The 26077-nt window shown below is 39.0% G+C and overlaps 1 protein-coding gene across 1 annotated transcript in view; it reads right to left on the reverse strand.

Annotated features, from left to right (window-relative positions):
• Positions 1–9488: 9488 nt before the first annotated feature.
• BNIP3L (BCL2 interacting protein 3 like) overlaps positions 9489–26077 on the reverse strand; it is a 17186-nt gene continuing 597 nt past the window's right edge. The window contains exons 2-6 of the mRNA XM_024212147.3: positions 18067–18253; positions 14943–15015; positions 12703–12806; positions 11798–11947; positions 9489–10464 (exon numbers count right to left, since the gene is read on the reverse strand). Of these exons, the coding sequence (XP_024067915.2) occupies positions 10416–10464; positions 11798–11947; positions 12703–12806; positions 14943–15015; positions 18067–18253 (563 nt within the window). The 3' untranslated portion in view covers positions 9489–10415. The remainder of the gene's footprint in view (positions 10465–11797; positions 11948–12702; positions 12807–14942; positions 15016–18066; positions 18254–26077) is intronic.

The raw sequence follows: 26077 nt of genomic DNA on the forward strand, positions 1-26077 counted from the left end.
TCAATTTTGAAGGATATGTCTATACAGCAGCTGGGAAGTGGGAATTCCAGCTCAGGTAGTTATACACATGCTAGCTCTGATTGAGCTAGTCTGCTAAAAACAGCAGCATGACAGCGGCAGCACCGGCAGTGTTATAGGCTAGCCAATAAGTACATACCGAGGACCTCAAATGGGAGTGGACGCAGACAGCTAGCAGAGACGAGCCTCAAAAACCTGGATGGGAGCAGTGGCAACTCCACCCAATTCTGTGCAGGTTTGAGTCTCTTGGGACTCTTCTAAAAATAAAGGATGAGCCAGATTTTCAGCTGGTGTAAATCAGCATAAATGCTATAGACTTCCATGGAGCTACAGGGATTCACACCAGCTGAGTATCTGGCACAGAAATAGTAAGTATGAAATAAATTATTGGAGATCCTCAGACAAAAAGGACCATAGAAATACTTTGTTTTTTAAACAAACATTCATTAACATCCCTCTGAAGTAGTCATGAGCCCCATTTTATAGGTGGGGAAACTGAGTCACATAGCTGGGGTGACTTTCCCAAGGTGAGGCAGTGAGTCAGTGTCAGAATAAGAACTCTGTTCCCCTGACTCCTAGTCCTAATCCACACCTCTGCCCCAAGAGAAAAGCCCTTAAAAGGACTCAGTAGAGAATTAGCTCAAGGTAAAACAATACATAAAAGCTAATGGGCCAAACTCAGCAATGACGAAGAGGGCACGGAGGATGTAAGGTCAGAAGAGGATGTAAGCAGTAGAGTGGCACAACTTGCACTGATTTGGCTTTCACTGGGTGTGCAAAACATGTAATTTACATGCTGAGCTGGGTGTGAGCAACAGGAACAGCAACTTACCTCTTTGGATCAGGGATTGTGTCTTCCTATACAGCACCTAACATAGCGAGGCCCTTATGGGGATAAAAGGCCTAGGTGAGTGGGGGTGAGGGGAATTTCTACTTTGTTGTACTTCTTTTAGTTTTTCACGCTTCTCCTCTTATACCCCCATCCAGTTGCACTTATTTTGCATACCTCCATTGGTGCACGTTACACTCATACCCATCTAAACCCAATGGGCAGTCTACACCACCACTGAAATTCGGCCTGGAGACTTTCCCAAGACTTTCACACACCCATACACCAGGCCTGAGTTTGGCTCCATGCATTTAACAACGTGAAGATTTCCGAGAGCAGCCTGCCTGCATTCTGCAGCAGCCGGGTGCTCGCACCGTGCAAAGCCTGGGAATTTAATAGCCTCCCAGCCACTTGCTCCTAATTTTACATTCGCTTTGACTCGCCTCCACTCTTAAATAGAGCAGTGACTTCCAGCGGACTCTCGCCTTTGAGTAGGAAATGGGACCGATTACCTTTCAGCACCAATCTCGCTCTCATTTTTGCTGCGAGATAAAAGCCCAAGCCTGAAAAGTGCCAGAATACAGTCATGAATAAGCTTGCCTGGGTGACATCACTTGTCATGCCACTGCAATCCCAGCCAATTGGGTATGTTTTCTCTCACGAAACCCTTATTTCCCCCTTTACAAGGAAATCTATAGAGCAATAGTACCGTGAAGGGAAAGGGCTAACTCCCTGGTTGTTGCTGTTAATCCCCCTCCCCCCAAACACACACGGTGAGGTGGAAGCAAGAGAACTTCCTTTCAGTCCTGCAAATCCATGTTTTTGTTCAGTGCTGTTTTTAGAGGAAAGAACAACTCACTGCTGCGAATCCTTTAGAGTGCATTAAAATGATAATACCATGCAGGTTGAGATCTTTGTATTGCCAGAGCATCTTCAATCCCAAGTAAAGGCAGTTAAACTCCGTACCACCCCTCTAGAGATAAGCAAATAGTACATCTGACCTAGATGGGCAGAGCACAATAGAGAATCTACACTGGGGGATATCCCTGGTTATATCCATCGTGTAACTGGGTCGGTTCAAACGCTTAGTGCACACTGGCAAGCTGTGACTTGCGCTGCAGCAGGTTACCCCAGGATCAAGCAGGAATAGGATGCACTATTGCAAACTGCAGCGTACAGTGGTTTACACTATCTACCCCTGGGAGAATCTGGCCACTGCTGTCTGAAATACCCAACACAGACAAGGCCTCAGTGACTTATAACAAGCTCAAATATTCAGACAGTGACAGAGCCGAAACAGAACCCTGAATGTCCGCTCTAACACTCAGACGATGCTCCTTCAAAGAGAAATCTGCAACTGTCAGTAAATTTCACCTTGAAAGAAAAACAGAAGGTGGACCCAGGTAGGTTGAAAGCAGCTCTTGCTTGCCCATCTGAGTGGGAAAAAAACAGCATAGCTGTCTGGGAATTCAAAAGCAGGTTATATGCCATATTACCAAACCCTAGGATATGTGCACCCACAACTCTGGGTATGATTCAGGCCATTTAGACATCTAAGTAGATAGATAGATAGATAGATACCAATTTTTACATCACACTCACCACAATAGTATCTGAATATGACTCCACTTGCAAATCAGGCATTTAGAACATAAATCACAGGCCCAAAAAGGAAAGCCCAGTAAAGGCCAGGTTGCTCCTGTCTAAATCAATGGCAAAATTCCCATCAGCTGCAGATTTTGCCCTAAATAGTATTTACTGATTCTAAATTAAATACTCCAGAATGGTGCTGGCTTGATAACCCCGGAGAATGATGTTCTCTGTTTTCCCCCAGAAGAGATGCAGCATGGGAAGTAGCCTTACCAGCTTCTTTCACATGGCAACGTGTCCTCAACACTGTGCTGGAGGGACCACCTTGCCAGGATGAAAGGAAAGTTCTCCACGCTCCAGTCAGTCTTCTGCCTTTTTGCCAAGACTTTTGACTATGGATGCAAATTATAGCAGGGGGTTTAATATTGTGGACCTCTGCGCACTATGAAATCCACCAAACAGCCATCAGACAATGATGCCTTTCTGTCTGTGCCTATGGAACCAGAGACTTGCACATAAAAGGATGCTTTATCCTTACCACCAGTCCCCCAAACTATCCTTTCCACCACCTATATTTCTTCTCCATCCCATCCCCAGAAACCAGCTAATGGGGAAAAACTGATGCTCCATGTTTTTGTCAGCTCTGTTTTTAATTGTACATTAAAATGGAGTTGTGGCTTTTTCATCCAACACACCCTTGCAGGAAATGTGAGCTCAGAAATCTCTTCTACATGCCCCAGGGAGGAAAGTTGAGGTGGATTAAGCAGGATGGCCAGAATCTAATCTTGGTTTAACTGATTTATAAAGTCTGAACCACTGTCCTCCCCTACAGACCTGCCCCCTTCTGCTCTGCTGCTTCCTGTGACTTGGAAATTTGATGATGCCTCTTAAACACACCTGTTATGGGCTTTGCTTAATCCAATAAAATGGATCAGGTACAAATTATACAGGTGGCACCAGAAGAGTGCATGGCTCTGTACAAAGGTTCACAGAAGCCATAGAAAGAGCTGTCCTCAAGGAATGAGTGTGTACTGTAAAGGGCAATATAATAGAGAACAGTGGTCTCACTACATGGAATTGGTGGATCTTCTGGAGGAGGGAGCTTGCCAGATATTAATTAAGAGGCTGTTCCAAGCATGAGAGGCTGCACAAAGACAGGAGCAGGTGAAGGAAACAAAGGGAGCAGTCAGGAGAGATGACTGGGCAGTGCATAGGGAACTCAAGTGCATGCAGGAGAGATGAGGGCAGTTATATAGGCAGGGGCAGAAGTGCTTAGCAGAGCATTCAAGGAGAGGATGAGTGCTTTGAACTGGATGAAGGGAGCGGAAGCCAGCAACAAGACTTAATAAATGAGAGATAAAGAAGCAGAGGTATGATCCTGCATTCGTTAGGCCAGATACTCAGCTGATGGACTTCAGCGTAGTGTTATTCATTTCAATGGATTTATAGAGGTTTATTCCAGCTGCTGATGGACCTCATTGACTTTAATGGGAGCAGGTCAAAACCCAGGAGGGAAAGATGGCAATTGTGGCATTTAGTGCTTGGCCAGCCAAACTTCCTTTTTATATCCTATATAGTCCAGCTTTGGTATAACTTTTTAATGACTTTAAAAAAAAATGGTAGGAAACATTATTTTGTTTTCCAAGCAGCAGAGGAGGAAGCACAAACATTTAAGACTTGAAGAACTACTAGAAATTTGTAACTGCCATTTTTCTACAAATTCTCACAAAAAGGAGGGAAGGAAGGAAAAATTCTTCATCAGAGATTTTCAAAGGAGTGCAGGAGAGTCAAGTGCCAAACTCCCATGGAAATTCAGTGGGAGTTGGGCATCCAAATCACTTGGGCTCCTTTGAAAATTCCATCCCAGTGATTCGGCTGTGGGAGCAGAGAGTGGGTAGAGGCAATGGGCATAGGAATCAACAGTTGCTCTGCTGGCATTAAATGTTTGTAACCAAAACTCTGTCTTATTCAGAGCAATTAACAAATATTCTTGCTGCCTTAGTATCTTACAAATGTCCCAACTCAGATTTCGTTTAACTAGAACAAGATATCATCCTGGGTACTGATAAGTTGTTGTATTATGAGTAGATCGATAACATGAAGTCCTGCCATGTAGCTGGCCGTCTGACCTTCCTCCAAAAGCAGTAACATTTGAAATACTTGTTTTATACTAAAGATCTATATAGTTTATTGGGTCACAGTCTAGCAGTACCGTATGGGAAAAATATTCCTATAGTAGAGGCCTCTTCAATCTAGCAGACAAAAGCGTAACAAGATTCAGTGGCTGGAAGCAGAAGTCTGACAAAAGCTACACTCAAAATAAAAGTACAATTTTTTAGCAGTGGGGGGTAAACTAGCATTGGAACAACTTACTACGGCCATGGTGGATTCTCCATCAGCTAAAGTCTTCATGTCAAGACTAGGTGTCTTTCTAAAAGATATGCTCTATCTTAACCAGAAGTTATGGATTTGAAGAAATTACTTGTTGAAATTCTATGGTCTGTGTTATGCAAGAGGTCAGAGATTATTGTAATGGCTCCTTCTGGCCTTAATCTATTAATCTACTTGTTTTATAGCAGGTGCATGCAAAATTGATCTGCATTGCAATTTGAGATTTGTCACCAGAAATCCCACAATCTGCAGAAACAAACTTTTTTGCTCATGCTACTGGTGGATATAAAAAAAGTGTTGTTTAAAATGGAAAATGCAAATTTCCACACTGCTCACTCTTCTGATTGCACTTCAGAGTTAACAGTTAAGTTTACTTTGCTTAATGGAGAATCTCCCTCCCTCCCTCCTGAACATCAAGAGTAATCACACCTTAGTGCTGCAAGGAGAGGTTGGCTGAGTCAGCTGCTCTTGGCCAAGTCAATGTGCAGTACAGGACATAGAAACTTATTTAATCAACAGGAAGTAAATTTAGCTTTTGTCTTTTTCTTATGGACGGCTGCTGTATATACCCAAGATGTGATTTTCAAGTGCATCTTAAGGGTGTAGGTTCACTTTTAAATCTCACATCTATATAGGCATGTGTTGTGGTGGCAAGAACCATGAACCATGCAGCATAATACCAGAGCAAGTAAATCAAAACTGTCATTTTATATTCTCTTCAAGGCCCCAATTCAGCGGAGGACTTAAGCAAACAATGTACTAAGTACATGAGTAGTTCCTCTGAAATCATCCACCGCTTAATATACTTTGGGTGAAATACTGGCCGCATTGAAGGCAAAACTCCCATTGACTTCAATAGGGCAAAGATTTCATCATGTAGATATAAAGTGTTTGAACTTCAAATTGGAGGATTTTACCTCTCAAACATATTCTAAATGTAATGGTAGGTTCTTTTTTGTTTTTAGGCTTACCCATATAGTTTAAAATAAACCAAAATACCAGACATGATGGTAGGCTCTGTATCCCTAAGGAAATTGCCCAAACCAGTTGCTTGTTCAGATTGAAAGAGATTTTAAAACCACCTCCATCAGCAAAGAAATCCACAGTTCATAACCTGTTAAGTAAAACAAATTTATCAAATAAAATCAGAGGCACCACTGGAATACTTTAGCTGGTATATACTCCCTCCTGTCATTAAAATAAGCCAACTTTGTTGGACCGCATAGGAATACAGTTATGGGACAACTCTATAAATAAAGAATTTTACTGGCAATTTCAATCCACTTGGAACTTTCGTAGAAGGGAAATTTACTCAAGATTTAGCTTATTTTTGTGTTTTCTTTTCCAAACTTGACATGACACAAAGTGTGTGCACTGTATGCATATAGCTATATACAAAACAGAATCATCAAGCTGTTCTAATGAAATGTCTGATTAAAACTTTTCTGCAGTCAGCATCATTAACACACACCGACCCTTTTACATGAACCCGACAGCTCTTGTAGAGAGAGTAAGAACACCACTGAATTGGAAAGAGTCTTAGTAGCCCAGCTGAACTGGGAGACTAATAGCCCTCTGCAACTCAGTTATGATTGCCATTTAAAGCACAACATTGTTAGAGGAAGAGCATTCCTGGTCTATAAAATGTTATTACATTTTCTTACTTATGCGGACCCTGCACTATGACTGGCGAAGAGGATCTGAGATAGATAAACACTGTTTATTTTTCTCAATAATGGCATAGTAAATATGTAACTGTACCTTAACTGGCTACAATCCCTCTGCTCTGATAAGCTACTCAAAGAAGAATTTTCAAGATGTTGCATATGGTTTTTAAAAGTGCCTAAATAACTCAGAAGCCCAAGCGCCATTTTCAAAAGGGACTTGGGCACTTTGGAACTTACCGGTAAGTGTAATTGAAAGTCAAACTCTAAGTTCAGAAGTACTTTTGAAAATGAGTCTTTTGGGCTTCTAAGTAATTTAGGTGCTTTTGAAAATTGTATTAATTTCTTAGACTTTTTTTTATTTATTTTACATTAAACAAGAAAAAAAATCAGGAAGGAAATAAAATGGGCCACAAAAACTGCTAGTTTTAAAATTTACATAGGTAAACTCCACACCCTTTTTAGCCCTCTCCAATACCTTGACATCCTTAAGATAAGTAATAATCTTGTGCTAATACTGTAAGGGCAGATGCCCAGCTGGTGTAAACTGTCATAGCTCTATCGACTTAGAACAAGGAACGGCCTCAACTCTTCAAATTGCACTTATAACTGAATTGGAAGGAGTCTTAGAACTATAACTGGCCCAGGAGACAATGGATCTTAAAGAACAATACATGGTTCTTATTTTTGGTACCAGTCTTCCTGATCTATAAGGAGATCAAGGTGCTGGGAGAGGATGGAAGTAGTGAACATGGTTGACGAAGGCAATATTTTAATTACTTTTCAGCACAAGAACTTGATGATCCCACTCTAATAAAGTCAACCTCTTGGTTCATTTAACTCAGGATACAGTTATTACTTCATAAACAAGCAGCAGGATAAAGTTATCCAACGTCTTCCCTGGGGGTGGGGGTGGATTTGGTACAAAGTGATCTAACAGACACACAGTTTTGTGAGAGCTTTAATGGCACAAAATGTTTATAGCTACAACTTATACATGTACTGTAAACTGTATATCATGTTACAAAGTGCTAACTAAATATATGAAGGATGCATAATCACTTTGGCTCAGTTAACTTCAATAATTTCAACAAGTGGGTTAATTAAAAAATCTGAATTTCTAACAGAGTCTTCAGTTTTCACTTTTCAAAACAGAGTAAGTAAATATGTACTTGCTACAGTTAAGTTAGCCTGTCACATTTTTTTAATGTGCGAGTTTATGTATTTTTGCTTGATCCTATTTACAAATATTTTAAGCCAGTTTTCACTGAACATAAGAAAAATGAAGCCTGCATTTTTTTTCAAAACTGTAAACAGGTATAAAGCTTTTAAACAATATTTATCTTAACAAAACTTCAACTATCAATAGCTGAAACCCCTTTTCAGATTATACAACGATCTGTTTCGGTTCATTGTAAAACTAAAAATTGTAGACTTCCATCCCGAGCTTATATTAGGGTATCAATAAATACTGCATTGTATCATTGTATGATAACAAGTGCTACAGTGATCAGGTATCCATTTTTCAGTAATATTTTCCATTAAATTTTTTTTAATCTCACAGCTGCTTGAAATATTAGCACATAGCTGTGTTTATCCTCTAGTCACAAGCTTGTAACATATTAATTTATCAAGTATTCTGCAGATTAATCAATTTAATATGGATGGTGTTTTTTTAAAACAAAGATATTCCCTACTTAATATAAATCTATTTTTCCACTATTCCAATTTTCATACAAAAGAAGGTGCTATAATTAGTACTAATAAAGTATACCAGCCTTTCTCCCTTCCCATTTTATTTAGGTCTCTAAAAGAAGGCGGTTCATACTGCCTAAAAACACTCTTGCCATTTTTTTCTTCCACATGTCTGGATGAAACCCAATATCCACACTTGAAATAAATACGCAGTTGTAGATAATTCAAGAGCTACTAATATTTGAGATTAAAAGAAAAAACAGATGTCTAAACACAATGTTTCAACTACCCTTTCACACTGGACTTGTCTTAAAACCTACTAACCTTCTCCTAAAGGCTGTGAGAAGTGGAGAATAAAATGAACACATTTTAGAAATGGATTTCATACTTAACCTCTTTGCTTCCTGAGGTGCCTTTTTTAAAGCAAACCTCAACTAGGAATTAGCCTCCATGCTTGAACTGTTTTGAACTATCGCTGATATACCAAATCATCAACTTTATCTGATGCAAGCAGAAAATTTAAGGTAGTTTTCTCTTCCAAACTTGCTGACCAGATTTTCTTAACATTTTCTACAAGTCAGCCTAATGCATTTTCTATTTAAATGAGATTTTGCTAGTTTTAAAATTAACACTGGTTCCCTATATATTTAGTATTAAAATCTATATCATATTATACATATATATATATATATATATATATATATATATATATATATATATAAAAAAAACACAGAGTATTCTATCCTTCAGAGTCATGCTACATGTTTTGAAATCCAATAAAATCTACTTAAGGACAAGGCTATGTCCTGATGCTTTGTAACAATTTGGTACTAAAGCTTCATATTTTGAAAAAAGTGTCACTGAAGGAGGACAAGACTGAGTGTTCCCAAAGATAAAAGTTCAACAACATTAGTGAGAATTCTACCTAGCTACATGAGACGTCACTAGTGACCTTAGGATCTTCATTATCCCCAAGGGAGACTGTACAGTAAACAATGAGAAATGGGAATATTGAAAACTTCACTAAAGGAGACATCATTTCAGATATTTATCACTTGTGCTTCTTTACACAACTGCAAGACTGTTCCCAACAGCAGATCAAATGCTTGGAGTACCTACTGAAACCACCATATCTTTATCATTGTAGGTGGTTTCAGGAGACTCCCCTTTTTACAGAGAGTCTAAATCAGGGGTTTCCAAACTTGGTTCGTGGCGTGTTCAGGGTAAGCCTCTGGCGGGGTGGGAGACGCTTTGTTTACCTGAGCATCCGCAGGTATGGCCGCTCGCAGCTCCCAGTAAGCTCAGGTAAACAAAGCGTCTCCCATCCTGCCAGGGGCTTACCCCGCACAAGCCACGAACCAAGTTTGGAAACCCCTCGTCTAAATACACCAAAAATATTTGCATTCAAACTGCTTTTATAAAGGAAAACTTTACACTTACAATTTTCCAGTAAGGAAAAAGCTAAAGGAAAATAAAAGCTTCTTCACATGCAAACAACGCAATTCCTCTAACATTTTCTAGGCGTTAGATTTTCCTACCAGAAACAAGGAGCCTACTTCATAGGAAAGACAAGATTATGACAATTATCTAGTATTAACATATGCTGATCACTAAGTTATCATCATGCTTTATGTTTTGTGCAGTCTTTGCCTTCTGCAAACTAAAAGTCATGGCCAAAATAGGGTGTTAGTAAATTACCCAAAAAGCTGGTTTTAAAATTTATTTATTCTTTATTGCCAATGATTTTTTAGTTTGATTTACAGCCAACAGTTTTCTAAAAACAAAGACTCACTTTTACTCTAACCAACCTTCAGTTTCTTTTAAAGAGACTGGCAATTGTTATAATACAGTCAACATTTATTCCATGAGCATTTGCAGATTTAAGTCAGGTTGTACTAGAGGAGGCAACAGCATCACTGATAAAATTATAATTTGCTGGTGGAATTTTGTACTGAAAGAAGCCCTTGCAATGTATAGACAATTGTAAAGTCTGTTAGGCAACTGGCGTGTTTTGCAGGCCAAAAGGGTGGGGGGAGAGAAGGTGGGTAGTCAAACACCTCAACAGAGTTCCAATACAATACTGAATTCCAAGAGTTACTGGAACCTGGATATGTAAAGAAAGGGCGGGGCTGGGTCATGCTTAAAATGGTCTCAAGTTCAAATGTACTAATGTGACAATAACATCTTCACAGGTCATGTGGATTTCCAAGTTTTGCCCTCTGCTTCTCTCAATAAGTGCTGGCTGAAGGTGTGGTCAGTCGTTTTCCAATGTAGATGCTGAAATAAAAACATAAAACATTGTATTTCATGGAAATAGTTCCCTTCACAACAGTCCTTGCTCACTCAATTGTTCTAGTTTGCCCTTGTCAATAGTTTCCATTTTGTGATGTTCTTCCATAACACCCCCTTCTCTTCGAGTGACTGCATCTAAACACCTAACTATAAGGGCTGAGATTTCCAATAGAGCCCAAGGGATATAGGTACTTATCTCCCATTGAAATTCAATAGGGGGTGGCTGTCTAGCTCCCTAAGGCTCCTTTGAAAATCCCAGCTAAAATAATATGTATACAAAATTCTTTATACTACACTTAAAGAAATAAATATTAACACAGGCTTTAAAACATTGAGTGTTATGGGCTTACAAAAAGGCAGATCTCTACCAAATAAACCTAGGCAACATACCTAATTTATTTCAGAAGTATAAATTTTTGCTACCAGACAAATATTTTTTCACATTTTCTATCCAGCTAGTTTAGCCAATAACTAGGACTAAGGAAAAAAATAATTTACAAGAATATGTTAAAATCAGAGTGAAAGACAAACTTTGTGCAAGAAATAATTGAATTAGAAGTTAAATAAAAACTGAAATATGGTATTTTACAAATACATTTCTCTGGCCCCACCACAAGAGGGCATGAGATACATATTTGCAAATGAAAGACCTTCAGCACACTCAGTGATCACTTCTAATTACAGAAATGCGAACAGCACTGCTGGGCTATTTGAAAATTCAGTAGCTAATTTTGCAAGATAGGTACACAATGTTGTGTATATTTCTGTTTCAAGTTTCAAACCCTTAGTTTCAGTACCATCATGCAACTGCAGTAGTGCCAGCCTCTCAGAATTAGTGGGAGCTTACACATGGGTCTGGAGCATCATCTAATGACGTTACACAGACTTTTCTTGGAGCAAAAGAGGAAAAATCACTATAATATTTATGTTTAGTGTCTTATTTTTCTTTTATTACACTATACTCTAAGGAATTTGAATAGAATGAGCAAATGAACAAGTGGGTCATGCCACAGGACACCGCAAAGGTTATTTGCAGTAGGGTCTCAGAGTCAACTAAGGTCACTGATTTCATGATAATCTGTGCATTCTGAATGTATGACCATTCAATCTCAAACTTTCCCTACAATCAAGTAAATAGATTTGCGTCACTGCAAAGGTAGTTTTCCCTATATCTCAAATATACTTGACCTATCAGCACAAGGTCAAAATAATCTGGTCATTCTTATTATGCTCTTCCTCAGATTGATAACTCCCATAGTACTACAGTAAGTATACAAGCAATAAAGATGCAAAGTTTAAAATTAGTCTTTGTACTTACCCTAGTCCCAAAGCCAAAACATGAGATATAAACAGAGATGGAATGAAAACCTTAAGAAACTCCGCAGAGAAAATGCCACCTTTCTTCATAGCTCCACTCTTTCTCATACTTAAAGATACTGCACGTTTAGGATGTCTGAAGTGAAATTCCCTGAAGGGAAAAAATAGACAGGAATATTGCAGAACTGCACAGATTTTTTTCAAGGTGGAATAGACAGGGCAAAAGCCAGATTGCAGGGGGACCCAAGAAAAATGTGAGGTAGTGTGGAAAGACCACTTACTCAAGTACAGAGACAATGGGAGCACAAGCTGGAGAGACAAGCAGGTCTGGGAGAGGAAATTTCAGTACATGACTTGTTAGTAATAGCCACATTTTTCTTTCAAGCAGGGACGCAGAAATCTCCCAGACATGGATAGCATCCTCCAGTTTAACGGACACTTTGCACTCATCTAGTGCTTTCTATTCAAGGGTTTTAAAGCCTAATAGTGTCTAGTGTCCCTATGGGGTCAGTAAGCATTATATTTATTTTACAAATGCAGAAACCAAGAAGCAGAGAGTTTAGGTGACTTGCCCAATACCAGACCAGTCAGTGAGCTGTTACTAAACCCCACCAATGCAAGCTCCAAGTACCCTGCTTTAACAAGTAAAGACACTGGTGTTACTGGAAAAAGTAACTTCATATTAAGCTTATTGTTGGGTTGCTTTCAGTAAAAGAAACTCTGTTACGCTATTACATTTTTTGCAGTTTTTATGCTATCTATCCTCCAAGGAAAACCCAAGTCTTCAAAATATTTTTTCGGTGATGATCCCATTTTGGTAGCCAGAATAATTCCATATATGTGTGCAGCATGATTCTTCTTTCCTTCTTACAGAAGGAGTGTTTATTAGTAAAGAGTTCAACTCACTTGGGAGGAATGTTTTCAGGCCTACTCGACCAGTCTGAAACCCAGTCAGCACTTTTCTTCAAAATTTCCACTTCTTTCTCTCCTTCTACTGCTTCCTCTTCAGACTGAAAATATACATGGGACATGCCCTGTAACAACATTTACTCAGCTATTCCTCGTGGTATTAATTTTAAGAGCATCAACTGCAGTGACAAAATGAAAAGCAGCAGATGTTGGCAGTTTTCATTCCATTGGGCTGTTTCTACATATGTTGGGGTTGGGAAGGGAAAGGTGATGATGACTGAAAAGACACTCTTACATCAAGGGTTTATTTGGAAGGGATTTTACTATGCCCACAAGGTCCACTGATGTCAGTGCGTCTCTGATAAATGTATTATTTTATCACGGACTTAAGCAAGCTTCATTGTAATGATAGTTAAATATATATATTACAAATTAGAATGAAGAACAATTGAGAGGATGATTTTAACAATAGCCTGAGTAAGATGGTGTCGCATAAAATGTTTTAAAGTAAAAACCGTTCCCTAAAACTTTAGCGATTCTTAAATCAGATGTAATCAAATGAAAAGGGCAGTACTTCTGCTCAAATTGTACAAAAGTATTTTAAATAATTTCTTTCAGAAGTTTGCCCGCTGTCAACATCACAATAAATATCTTTTGTTTGTTATTTTACTACTGTTATTGAACATGTATATTGCAGTAGACCTCAGCTAGGTCTGGGCCCAACTATGGTAGGAACTGTACAAGCATATGGTAAATGACAGTCTCTGCCCCCAAGATTAATGCCTCCTTCTCATGAAAGGATTGCCATATACAGGGCCTAATTTGTAATGGAAGAGGTGCCAGGGCTCAAGAAACTGTTTTACTTTCATAACTGACGCAGCAAGCCCAGAGGTGCCGTGGCTATGAACTGCCAAGCCTAGAGCAGTATGTATTGGCATTCCCAAGCTGTCCTCTCCCTGCTGAATTCAATGGGATCCTGAGACCAAATTCAGCCTTTAGCAAGGTTACATTATAACACTTGGAGTACAGCTTAGTTCAAAGAGGCACCAAAACAATGGAAAAAGGGAGCCATGCTGAATTGTAATAGGGAGATGGCAACCCTGAATGACAAAATAAACGACCTCACTCAGAGTGGTACGGTTCTCAGTAGGGCTACAGAAAGGTGACGATCCTATTGTTTGGCCATCCTCTCTGACAAAAATTAAATGCACAGTTCATTTTTCCACTGTTGCTCTCAACTTGTACTGCTGAAAACAGCAAATTTCATAAAATGACCAAACTAAGAGTTCAGCATTAGATTCATTTCGTGTTGAGATGACTGAGAATTATGTGAGCTCACTAACCATGGAATGATTATCCTGAATTCTTAGGTAGCAATTTAAATATTTGTAAAACAAATAGTTCTATCACATACCTACATAACTAAATGTGTAAAAGAAATCCTGGCAACATCTCTGATAACTTGCTACTACATATACTCAATAACATTATTTCAAGTTCAGGATTGGTGCCGGATATTCTCTCCCACTCTAAGATTTAAAAATTGAATTTTTATAAAGTCCAAGTTGTATAAATCCAAAGCATGTGTTTCAAACTAGCCTTTTTTTTCCTCCCCACTACTGGAATTTAAACATACAAATAACTCTCTCTCTCTGCTTAGTAAAATATAAAAACAATTTTTTTTATAACACCACCTCCCAGAGCAAAGTTTTTAATAGACATATTATAATCGCCTAAAGTACAAGTTTATAATATACTTACCATCATAACCTTAACTATACAAAGACTCAATGAATCATTAAAGCTTATTTACACAGAAGTAAGCAAGAATGGATAATTTTGTTCACAGAGTTCAAGTCAAACTGTTGCCTTAATTTTAAAAGATACAAAGAACATGGTATAATATAAGTAAACACGGTTATTCCAAAAGGCTAAAGGACATTTCCAGATTTTGAATAAACAGGCTTTCAAAAACTGGAGTTTAATATTCTTGGCCTTTAATTCAGTATAGGTACTATACACTCAGCTGTTTCCATACTATATTAATAATGAATTGCTGGAAATTAACAGTTTAAAGCTGTATATTTATATACAGAATTTATAATATTAAATATTTGGCTTCAGCCCTCTAGCATGCTTCACTAATTATTTTTTATTTACAATAGACAATATTGTGTCTTAAACACTGTTCTCCTAGACAATGTGTTGTGTACTTTAGAGTTTACTGGAGAAAATACCTGAGAACTATTGTCCTTACTCGTGTGCATTTCCACATCAAACATTATCTGTCCATCTTCTTGAGGGGAAGGGCTAAAGGAAAGAATGATGGCATTACTGTCACTTTTGGGTTATTAAATTACTGAAACATCAGTTTAATTGCACCATAGTTCCATTATTACTACATATAAGGTACGCAGACAATTCAGATGAGAAACAAGGATTCTTTATCATTATGCCCCCCAAGGAAAAATCCTCCAAGTCCCAAAGATTTCCCATATTCCCAGTTTGTTGCTGTTTTAATACCCTCCCCACCCCCAACTACCCTTCAGTTAATCATAAAGAGATGGGAAGGACCTCCTCTACCATCAAGAATCAGCACAGTGACTCCACTAACTCCAGCCCAAGCAAAAGACCAAGATGGAGTCCTGAACTCTCATCCCCTGTGAGGCAATACATTGCTATTGTTACTACGTCACTGCCATCTTTCTGATATCCAGTAAAACTAACCTTAAGCAGTCACTAGCAAAATCAGGTTACCTAGAAGGTGGATCCCTAAATGGAGTTTGAATAAAACTGTACCTGAAACTTTGTAAGTATTTTAAAAGTGGTTGCTTAAAGGACTGTATCTGTGGGAGGAATTCCTTAGTGTTGTTCCACTGTACACTAAGGAATTCCTCCAGCAGGCATTACATGTTACACACCAAAATATCTTTTAATAGTTAGCAAATTAACCCAAAGGAATAAATACTTTTATTTTCAATATTAAAACCTGAGTATACACTACTAAAGAGAAACCCTTTAGTACAGGGGTGGGCAAACTTTTTGGTCGAGGGCCACATCTGGGAATAGAAATTGTATGGCTGGCCGGCCATGAATACTCACAAAATTGGGGTTGGGGTGCAGAAGGGGAGTGAGGGCTCAGGGTGGGGCCAGAAATGAGGAATTCAGGGTGCAGGAGGGGGCTCCGGGCTGGGGGCATAGGATGTGGGAGGAGTATCAGGGCTGGGGCAGAGTGTTGGGGTGCAGGAAAGGGTGTAGGCTCCGGCTGGGGGTGCAGGCTCTGGGCTGGGGATGAGGGTCTGGGGTGCAGGAGGGAGCTCCGAGCTGGGACCGAGGGGTTCGGAGGGCAGGAGGGGGATCAGGGCTGGGGCAGGGGGTTGGAGTGCAGGGGGAGGCTCAGAAGTGCAGGCTCCAGGCAGCGCTCACCTCAAGCGCTCCTGGAAGCAGCGACATGTCTCTTCTCTGGCTCCTATGTGGAGGCGCGGCCAGGCAGCTCTGCACGCTACCCTGTCCACAGGCACTGTCCCTGCAGCTCCCATTGGCCACGGTTCCCAGCCAATGGGAGCCGCGGGGGCGGCACTTGGGGTGGGGGCAGCATGCAGAGCGGAGCCCCCTGGCTGCCCCTACGCATAAGAGCTGGAGGGGGGTCATGCCGCTGCTTCCGGGAGCAAAGTGGAGCGGCCCCGACCCTACTGCCCGGCTGGAGCGGGGCAAGCCCCAGACCCCGCTCCCCAGCAGGAGCTCAAGGGCCTGATTAAAACGGCTGGCAGGCTGGATTTGGCCTGCGGGCCACAGTTTGCTCACCCCTGCTTTAGTAACATTCACACCCAGATGGGAATAAACGCTAGAGAATTTAAAATCAGGGACAGAGTAAAAGTACAATGCAATGTAGAGATGTCATTTCATTGCATCAAAATTCTAGACACCCCTCTTTAATCTGATTTTAGCTCTCATTAAAAAGATGGATAGTGAATGAAAAAAGTTACACTGGGAACAGGACCTCTTTTAAACTACTCAATAGATGGTTTACAGCCGTTATCACTCCTTTCTACAAATGTTTTAGACCTCAGGTTTCTATAAATATCCAACTATTGTCCATAATCATGAGCTGATATGCTCACTAAAAATTGGAACTTTGGTTTTCCAAGCATTTGCTATTGAGAAAAAAGAAAAAGGGATTTGTCTTCATATGACATTTTTATCTGACAATATTTAAATTAAAAATACTGGGGCAATTAAAGATGTGGGTGGAGAGAAAGTCCTTACCTTGATAAGAATCAAAATGAGCATTACAGACACTATCCAGCAAATGTTTCTAGTTGAACTAGAAAGTGACAACATACTATGCTAGTTACTGGCAGCTTACAATTTCTTAGAAATAAAGGTATAGCAAACTGCTTTTTTCTGAGGTAGTAGCTTTTAAAAAAAATCTTTTTACTCTTCTTGTCCATTGCACTTGGTAATTTTATTTGAAATTATCATTGAGTTAATTTCAAGTTCTATCCAGACTCATTGTAGGTTGTACATCTGATCTAGCTCGATATAAATATTACATACTTGACATGGCAAGAAGAGAGCATTTGTCCAGCAATATAAGAAAAAGAGGCTCCCAAGACAGCTCCAACACCATCTTAACTCTCTAACAATTCTGAGGGAGAACTACAGTGAAACCTTAAGGGCATCACTTGTTTTGACATGATAAGCAAGATTATTTTACTTGATATAAATAAATACATTTGACCTTTAAGGGCAAAAAGTAGAGGGCTTTTTCGAGTGAAGACACTTTTTTCCTCCCAACTACTTCCTCTGTGGGAGAAAGAGAGGTGGGAATTATGAATCTGTTGTCTATTCTATCGCTGTCTTGCATTTATTCTTGCCTGGACACATAGTACACAGCTGTAACTGAGTAAGTTACTTTGAAAAATTGATAAAGCCAATTTATTACATTTTCATCATAGTGAATACTATCTTCAGTCATAGGATCCCTTGTTCTTACCTTCTCTTAAATGATCATGCATCAGTAATCACATTGTTAATTATTTTTTTACACAGTACATGAACAATGCTAATATGAGATTTCACACTGATATTGATGCAATTTGTTCTACTCCTGCATTTATTTATTTTTTAAGTTTAACAACAATTACTTGCTTTTCAAACAAACCAAGTTCTATACTGTTTAAAGCTAGCAGGATTCAGCAAGTATTCCAAATGGCACGTTGGCTGGCTCATGGATGAAGACGTATACAGCTGATAAAATGTCATTTGCCCTCGATAAAGGATCAAGAATGGAAATTGCATAACATAACATATGGGAAAAGTAAGTGGTTCAAGAGACTTGATACAGCTGTGCTTCCTTACCTGTCACAGTGCGAACTACCCCTTGAACTACTCTGTCCTGATTCGTGCTGGGCATCCAGAAGGATTTTTTCCATGTCTCCATTGTGGATAGAGGATGACGAAGGGACATGTTCCAGGCCCCCATTTTTCCCACTGGCATTATCATTGCTATTGCCATTGCCGTTCATCTGTAACTCCACCCAGGAACCTGTTGGGCCAGCCAGATGGCGCTCATTAAAAGCAGTGAAACTAAAACCTCGCTTAAGGTTTATCATTTACATGCAGAAAGAATGTGAACATGGTGAATTCAGATAACATCCACTGATGCCAGAAAAAAAAATGCTCATAAACAAATAGAGAAAACAAGAATGGCAGGTCTGTTTCCCCCGTCCCTTAAGTTAACTGCAGTCTTAAAAGTTCTGAACTAAACAGTCTTGATTGGAAGTAATAACAGTCATTCCCCTTCCTCATGCTATTTCTTTAAAATCCCCTAACAGGCATCCCCTTCACATATCCGGTTTAAGCTCCAAATCCTCACCATATAACTTCATGACTCTACCCCTCTCTCTACACTTCACCCTTGAACCAAACAAATTCCATTCTTTAATATTCCCTTTGTTTTTTCCCCACTTACAATTTCATGCCTTTTTCCCCACAGTGCCTCCTGTGCTTGGAACAACCTCCCATATGTCAAGCAATCTCCTTTTCTTCTTCCCAAACAAACCACACTTCTTTCAGCTGGCCTTCCAATCCCAATCTCCTCTCTAGTACTGTCTGTTACCCCTCACATCAGAACTTTAATAACTGGGATGTATCCAATTTATAGATTCACAGGTCTATGAATTATTAGGTCCTTGAGGCAGGCCCCTTGTTTTCCCACATATTTAAAGACCTATGCACATCTACTGTACGCTATGAAACTAAGTTGGTTATAATTAGCTGGAAATGGAGTTTGTGGGTTCACATGTATGCTCCACTGTTTATGCTAGGTATGTGGGAAAACTGGGGCTCTCACTTTGTAATATTTTGAGATGGGCAGGCGAAGTCTCTAACCATCTTACAATCTTATCTAAATATTTAGTTTAACATTTTTTAATTCAAATAGTGAAAATAATTATTGTTAACTTAGTTAACCGCTTTCTTGTAACTGATAGTTAACCCTATTTTTGCAGGGAAGATTCTATATACTAAGTACTACATTTAGCCTACATATATTGTAATTCATCCTGTCTCTGTTCTTATAACTAGTTTTAACTACAGGATCTCAGTGTAAGGACCTCAATTGGATTGAGGAGCTATGTGCATCATATCAGCACTGAAACCACATGCTTTAAACTACTAAAATACAAGAACATAATTCCAACTGCAGACTGTACTAAACATGCAAAGTAACAATATAAAACATTTTACCAGTACATTAAGAAGTCAGGTTTCATTTAGGATATTTTGAAAATATTCATAAATAGGTAGTTTATGTTCTAACCAGTGAATTTAAACCACTTGAGTCCTGACGTATGGGTCACCTATTTAATCCAGTGCCCATTCAACTGCAAACCTAGGGTTCTTATTCAAACTCATTAACTTTATCACTTGAGAATATAGACAGTTTACTTTTTAATCTGAGTATATTAATTGTCTGAGAACAGTTGGCATAAATTGAAACACATTAAGTTTCTTTTCTGCATAAGCTCTTGTCCTTTGGTGCAATAATTTTACATTTGGTGTCGCTTTTGCCTTACATGGTTCAAGCAATTCATTTTATACCTTTTTTCAGACCCTCATCTCAGACTATATTCAAATTCAGAACCTTATTACATCGTATTTAGTCTGAAGACCTATGCCACTGGGATATTACAAAGCAGTTTGTTGAAGAAGCTGTTTTGCATCTTTATATACTAGCAGGGTTTTTTGGTCAATACAACTCTTTGGTGTAACTAGGATTTTTTATGGCATACAGAGAATCTAAATACTCTATTTTAAAATCAAAACTATTAGCAGGCTGGACTACTTTAAAAACTATCATTTTTGTTTAATGGGATGAATTTTCAATAGCAACAACTAATGGGACTTGTGCTCCTGAGTCACTTCAGAATATCTCACCCTGTTATCCTAACAATATAAAGTTGCTACCTCTTAAACAAAAATTGTTTTCAAAGCTTAATACAAATTTTATTCCCACGTCAATATATGAACTGGGACAGCAGAGAGCAAATACTCTCAAAAATAAAACACACCTATTATCTTAAAAGTAACATGCTTTTCTGATTTCTTTTTTAAACTTACTACTGTCACACCTAAAACAGTCCTATTCATCATTTGTTTACTTTTTGCATTAGACAACACTGGGTATAAAACGTGTCACTCTTATCTTGTATAATGTCAAGTCCCCCAATCTGTGTAATCTTTTCACATCAACTGGGGAAGAGAAAAAAAACATTGTAAAAATAGAAACTGGGAGATTGGAAAACCTAAAGTATTGGCAGGGGTAGTAGTAGAAACTAATTCATTTTTTAAATTTACTAGACTAAGGTTAACACGGTGCATACAAACTATTGGCCAGTGATTTTTTTAAGTGAAAGTGAAATTTTAAATGGAGATTCAGTTCTGGTCCCAAGGAATATCACCACCATCGATTGACCTCTTAAGGTAGTCTACCTTGGCTAAAAAAGCTCAACAATATGCAACCCATGTTACTTGATTCAAATGAAGCAATCAATTATTAATCATGCTTAGTGCACTCACTTAAAGCCCGTGTTCAGACTGGTGCTGGGCTCAATTACATTAGCTTCAACAATTTTATGGTATGACATATCGCAAGAGTGACGTTTGTGGGTGATAAATTATGGGTGAATGCACACTGCCCATGTACAAACCCATGTGCATTCTGGGAGTGGAGGTCACATTCCAAAAATTCCTTTTCTGGTTCCAGAAGTTTTGTCATAGAACCAGTGGATCAATTGCTAACTCTGTCATACCATAGCAAATTCTCCATTATGCTTCAGTAACCAGGAATGTCTCCCAGGCTGGAGATGCTGTTGATTATATTCACGAACACAGTGTGTTGGTATCAAGAGCCTTACAGAGCAGCTGCAGTGAGAAGATGATGGTGTTTCTGCCACTGCCAGAGCACTCTACAAGATGATCTAGAGCCCATGCACCAGTTGAACAACTGAATGTCTAGCTTTTTAGCCAATGAAGCATTAGCTGTGGAAAGGCAGTTTTAGGTCAGACCAACCAGCATGGAATGGTGGGACTACTCTGTATTTCAGACCTGGGGTGATCAGCAGTGACTGCAGAATTTCAGAAAAGGAAGACCACATTTCAAGAAATATGCCAGGACAGTTGACCTACCCTAGAGCAACCACCTTCCATTATGAAGTCACTAATACCTGTGGAAAGGCATGCTGCAATTGCAATTAGGGAATTGGCTAGCTCAGATAGCTACACGTCAGCAGTTGGTAACAACTTTGGGTTCAGAGAAGCTACTATGGTGGGATCTGTAATGAGTGAGGTATATGAGGAATTTCTTTTCACCCTCAGCCCCTCTTACCTGCTGACGTTGTACAACAGAGTTCAGTAGCAAACAATAGGAAAGAAATGAAGGCAGAGATATTGGAGTCTGACAGTAAACATAAATAAGGAAGGCCACTTCTTGTAAGGTTAGCCTGGTGGAGGAGTTTTGGTAGATGACCAAAGAGGAAGCCTGGGATTGCAGTGGAGGACTAATTAGAATTGACTGCTATAACCTATCGCTGCACTGGCATGATTGGGACTCAGTTGTGCTAAAGCCTAGGCTACGAAAAACAGTCTTAATAGAGCTAAATTGTGGAATTTGCTAGTTAAATTAAAGTTGTGTTAGAGGCACACCGGAGGAAACAAGTTAAAACATAATTAAATACTCCTCCAATCAAAAGAAGGCCTAGGAGGGAGTTTACATGACAAGCTGCACGTTCTCCATCTGACCACTCATCTCTGATGAGTCAAAACATGTTTAATGAGTGTTAAGGCATTCTGATACCAAGCTTAAACACTGTCACAGATTTCCAATACAGGGCTCAAGAAACAGCCACAAACTGCTGTTTGAAAAGGTGCTTGATGATCCCCTCCATCAAAGACCCTGTGTTATAACCTTCCTTCTGGCTGAGATGGGCTGGATATGAAATCCTCTAAAGTCCATTCATGCAGCTCCAAAGAGATGGCCAAAAGTAACTGCTGGAGATCAAGTATATTCCCTTTTCCTCTGCTTACAGATCCAAATATGCTGGCTGTCTAGTACTGGGAGCACCAGCAGCAACATTATCCCAGAAAAATATTTGAGACTAGACCTCTGGTTCTCAACCTGAGACCCAATCAGCACAGAGCTGTGGCCCCCGTGACATCCTCAGGGCCATAAAGGTAGTATTGGATGCGGTCAACATAACACACTGTGGGTCAAATAGGTTGAGACTAGACTAGACTAGGTTGAGACACTGGACTAGATTAACCAAGTCAAAAAATGGTGCTTCTCATCCCCAAACCAACCTCTCCAAAGAGTAATATTACCCCCCAAAGGGAGAACATTTCATTACGTCTCATTGTAGTTTCAAGCACCACACTAAGGATTGGCACTTTATTCGTACTAAAATTTTAACCAACCACCTGAAAGATATGTATTTTGTTAAAAATTGTGAATTTGACGTTTTCTCAAAAAAGAAAATTGTGCACTTTCATTTCAAAAAGCAATCTGAAGCAATGTCATGTACTTTTTAAAATAGAAATTTAGTCAAGAGATTAATATGTAATAAAAGTGACACGATCAGCTTAGGTTTTATTTTTTTAACTCCTTACATATAGCTAACATATTAGATTAAAACCAAAAGACTAGTTATTTTCCCCCATTTTTTACTTTCTTGCATTTTAATAAACTTGGACATACCCCATGCAAATTTCAATTTTGTTTTTAATGAACAAGTTTAGATTTACTTTCAGGTTCTCATGGACTAACACAATGATAGGGTCACATACGCAGCGGAAGAATAATTAAATGTTAAACTTTCATTAGAAAGTTCAGCTGTCAAGAAAAAAATTCCATTAAGCTCAGATTTCACAAAACATTTATCTTAAAATTCTGGACCTAAAGTGATACGACAGTGTCCCTTTTACAAGCAACAACTGTATGTATCCAGAACATCAGGCATACAGAGATGCTTAGGAATTGAAGCATGTCTGAACATGATCGTTTGCTACACAGCTTTAATAACCTTGCTTCTGTTAATTAGGTCAAAATCTAGAAAAAAAATACATATTTTTCTGAGAATTATGTTATAATTGATGGTTTTCTATAGAAAAACTTTAGCCAAGTTTTATTGCAGAGTAGGGTGGATTTATTGTTTTGGGTATTAATTAAAATTCAATTTACTTTTATTAGACTCTGTTTCTCAAACTGACATCACAGAGTCCTGTTGAAGTCAATGGGGTTCTATGCATAATAGGCATTTTACCACACTACATGACTGCAGGGATTGGTCCAACTGGCTAATTTCTACAGGAACATTAAAGAAATTCACAGGCAAATTTTCCTAAATTCTACTGCAAGTCTGAAGCAGTGATAACTATGCTTTCTGGCTCAGAGAAGATGCTATGACTGCACAATGGCTATTAGATAAAGAATTCCAATGGACTTCTCTCTTAACCTTTAGTTTTTCATAATCTCATAAAAGCTATAGAATCTAGTATAATTTGCTGACTGTTTAAGTATCACTAACTAAATGCTTAAGTAGTAATTAAAGTAAAATACCATTGTCAAAAAAAGCTTTTCCATTTCCCACAGTAATATTTTCCATTTAACAGATATCCCACACTAACACTTTAGGGTTTTTTGTTTCACCTTTACAGTAAAAAGGCCAGAATGATGTAGCAGTACTTGATTAGCCAGGGACTTTGGGCGCTTTACAGCACCGGTGGTCACTTTCCAGAAGTACTCAACAACAGCAACAAGACTTCTCACAAACAGGATGTACAGCTGTAACAGAGGAGACCATTCTTTTGCCTTTTTTCCTCAGTAATGTAGTAAATATTGTTGAAAAATAGACATAATAATTGTAAGTGTGTTCCAGTTTAAATTGTTGGGGGTTTTTTTGTTTGTTTTTTTGCTAATATCTAACAGAAGTATGAGGTAAGAATTAAAATCCAAGTGAGGCATCAGGAAATACCAGAGAGAGCACACTCTTGTGGTTAGCGCACAAGACTGAAGTCAGGAGTTCCAAGTTCCATTCCCAGCTCTGTCACTGACACAATGGTCAACCTTCACCTCTATATGTGATTTGAGATCTTTGCATGAAAGGCACTAAATAAATGCAAGGTATATTTTAGAACAGAAATGCATTAACGTATAAACTCACTAGTCTGACAAAATTGAACTGACAATGGGTATTGAGCCTTCATGAAGCTGACTGGTTACATGTTTTGTTCATGGGGCCCAGTAATGAAAACATTTCTTGCTACCACACAGCACTTGCCAACCTGAGTAACTGCATTGATGTCACTAACCCTTTATGCTCTGATCCTGCAGTGAGATATCTGTGGACAGCCCTTGCAGGCATCTGCATGATGCCCCACTAACTTAAATCGGAATGTGCCCCTGTGGAGTTCATTTCAAGATTGGGACCTAAAATGTTTACACTGAACCTCCTCTTGCTGCTCTTATCTTACAGATTCACATCTCCAATACAGTAGGTCAGTATTAAAAGTGAACAGAAAAAGGGAAAAAAATGAAGTATGGAAGAATTAATATTTGCAGATCACGGATAAACTAATTTTAAGTTGTGGAAATAGACATTAGGTTTACTTGGACATGCCAAATCTAAGAGGAAATTTCCAAAAATTAAGTGAAATCTTATCAATTAATATACATTGATATATTTTTACATGTTGACAGCCCTGAATAATTTGGCCACAGTGCCTTTGTTTTATTTATTTGTGTGTGCAGTTCTCAGAGGCCAACACATTAGAGAAACACACTGCTGTAATTAACATGACACTCAATGCACAGACACAAAATGCAATGGCAATGTTGTTATACGAACACAGTTTACTCTCATCTAATACATTTCCCACTGAATTACCGGAGATCACTTAGCTGGCCCTATTGAAATATTTTGTGGATGATTTAGCAAACTAGGATAGAGGGAACTGTTAATCATTAATACATTTTGTTTTATCACAGTATCCTTGGCACTTAAAAGCAAACCAAAATATATATTGAAGGCTGTGCATTTGAAATGTAAAACACATCAGTTAAACCAATATAAGATCCTAGATAAAATCAACAGACTTCCACACAATCATCATCCTTGGAACAAAGGGATGCAGCAAAGCAGCTGACATACATGTGAGATACAGAGAAAAATAGCTCACGTCAGTGATACTGAGTCACTGAATAAAATCATTCCCACAGTCAAGCTCCTCCCCACTTTCTTGCTGTACCATCATTTTTGCTATTAGAACCAATCACTAAATAAATTTATTCCTGTCACAAAACAAACCTATTCCCTCTCCCCATTACATACCAAGTCACATCCACCTTTCCTCATATCCCCTTACCTCATATCCCTGTTATTAACCCTGCTACTAAAATTCCCTGACTCCTCCTGCATTTGACTCACCCACTGTACTTACATCCTACCCACTAAAACTTACTGAGTTAAATGTTGGTCTCTTGATATTACCTAAACTCAGCCATTCAATAAATCCATTCCCACAACAAAATAATCTGCTGCCCATGGTCCCCTCAGCAACCTCCCATTCTGACCGGAGCCAATTTCATCCCCCTTTAACTCCTGAACACCCTCCCCTTTTGTCATCCTCCCACAGACCTCCAGCCCTCATCTCTACCCCACAGTACACAATAATGCACCTCCCCTCACCACTCTGTCCAATATGCAAGACCCAGACCACCCTCCCCCTCCAAAAAAATCCATCCAGGTGGCCTCCAAAACCATAAGTACCTTCCAACCCCCTATCTCCTCCAGCATATCCTATTCCTCCTCCACAC

This window comes from Terrapene carolina, unplaced genomic scaffold (assembly GCF_002925995.2).
Source record: "Terrapene carolina triunguis isolate 2854851 unplaced genomic scaffold, T_m_triunguis-2.0 Scaffold53, whole genome shotgun sequence".
NCBI lineage: Eukaryota > Metazoa > Chordata > Testudines > Emydidae > Terrapene > Terrapene triunguis.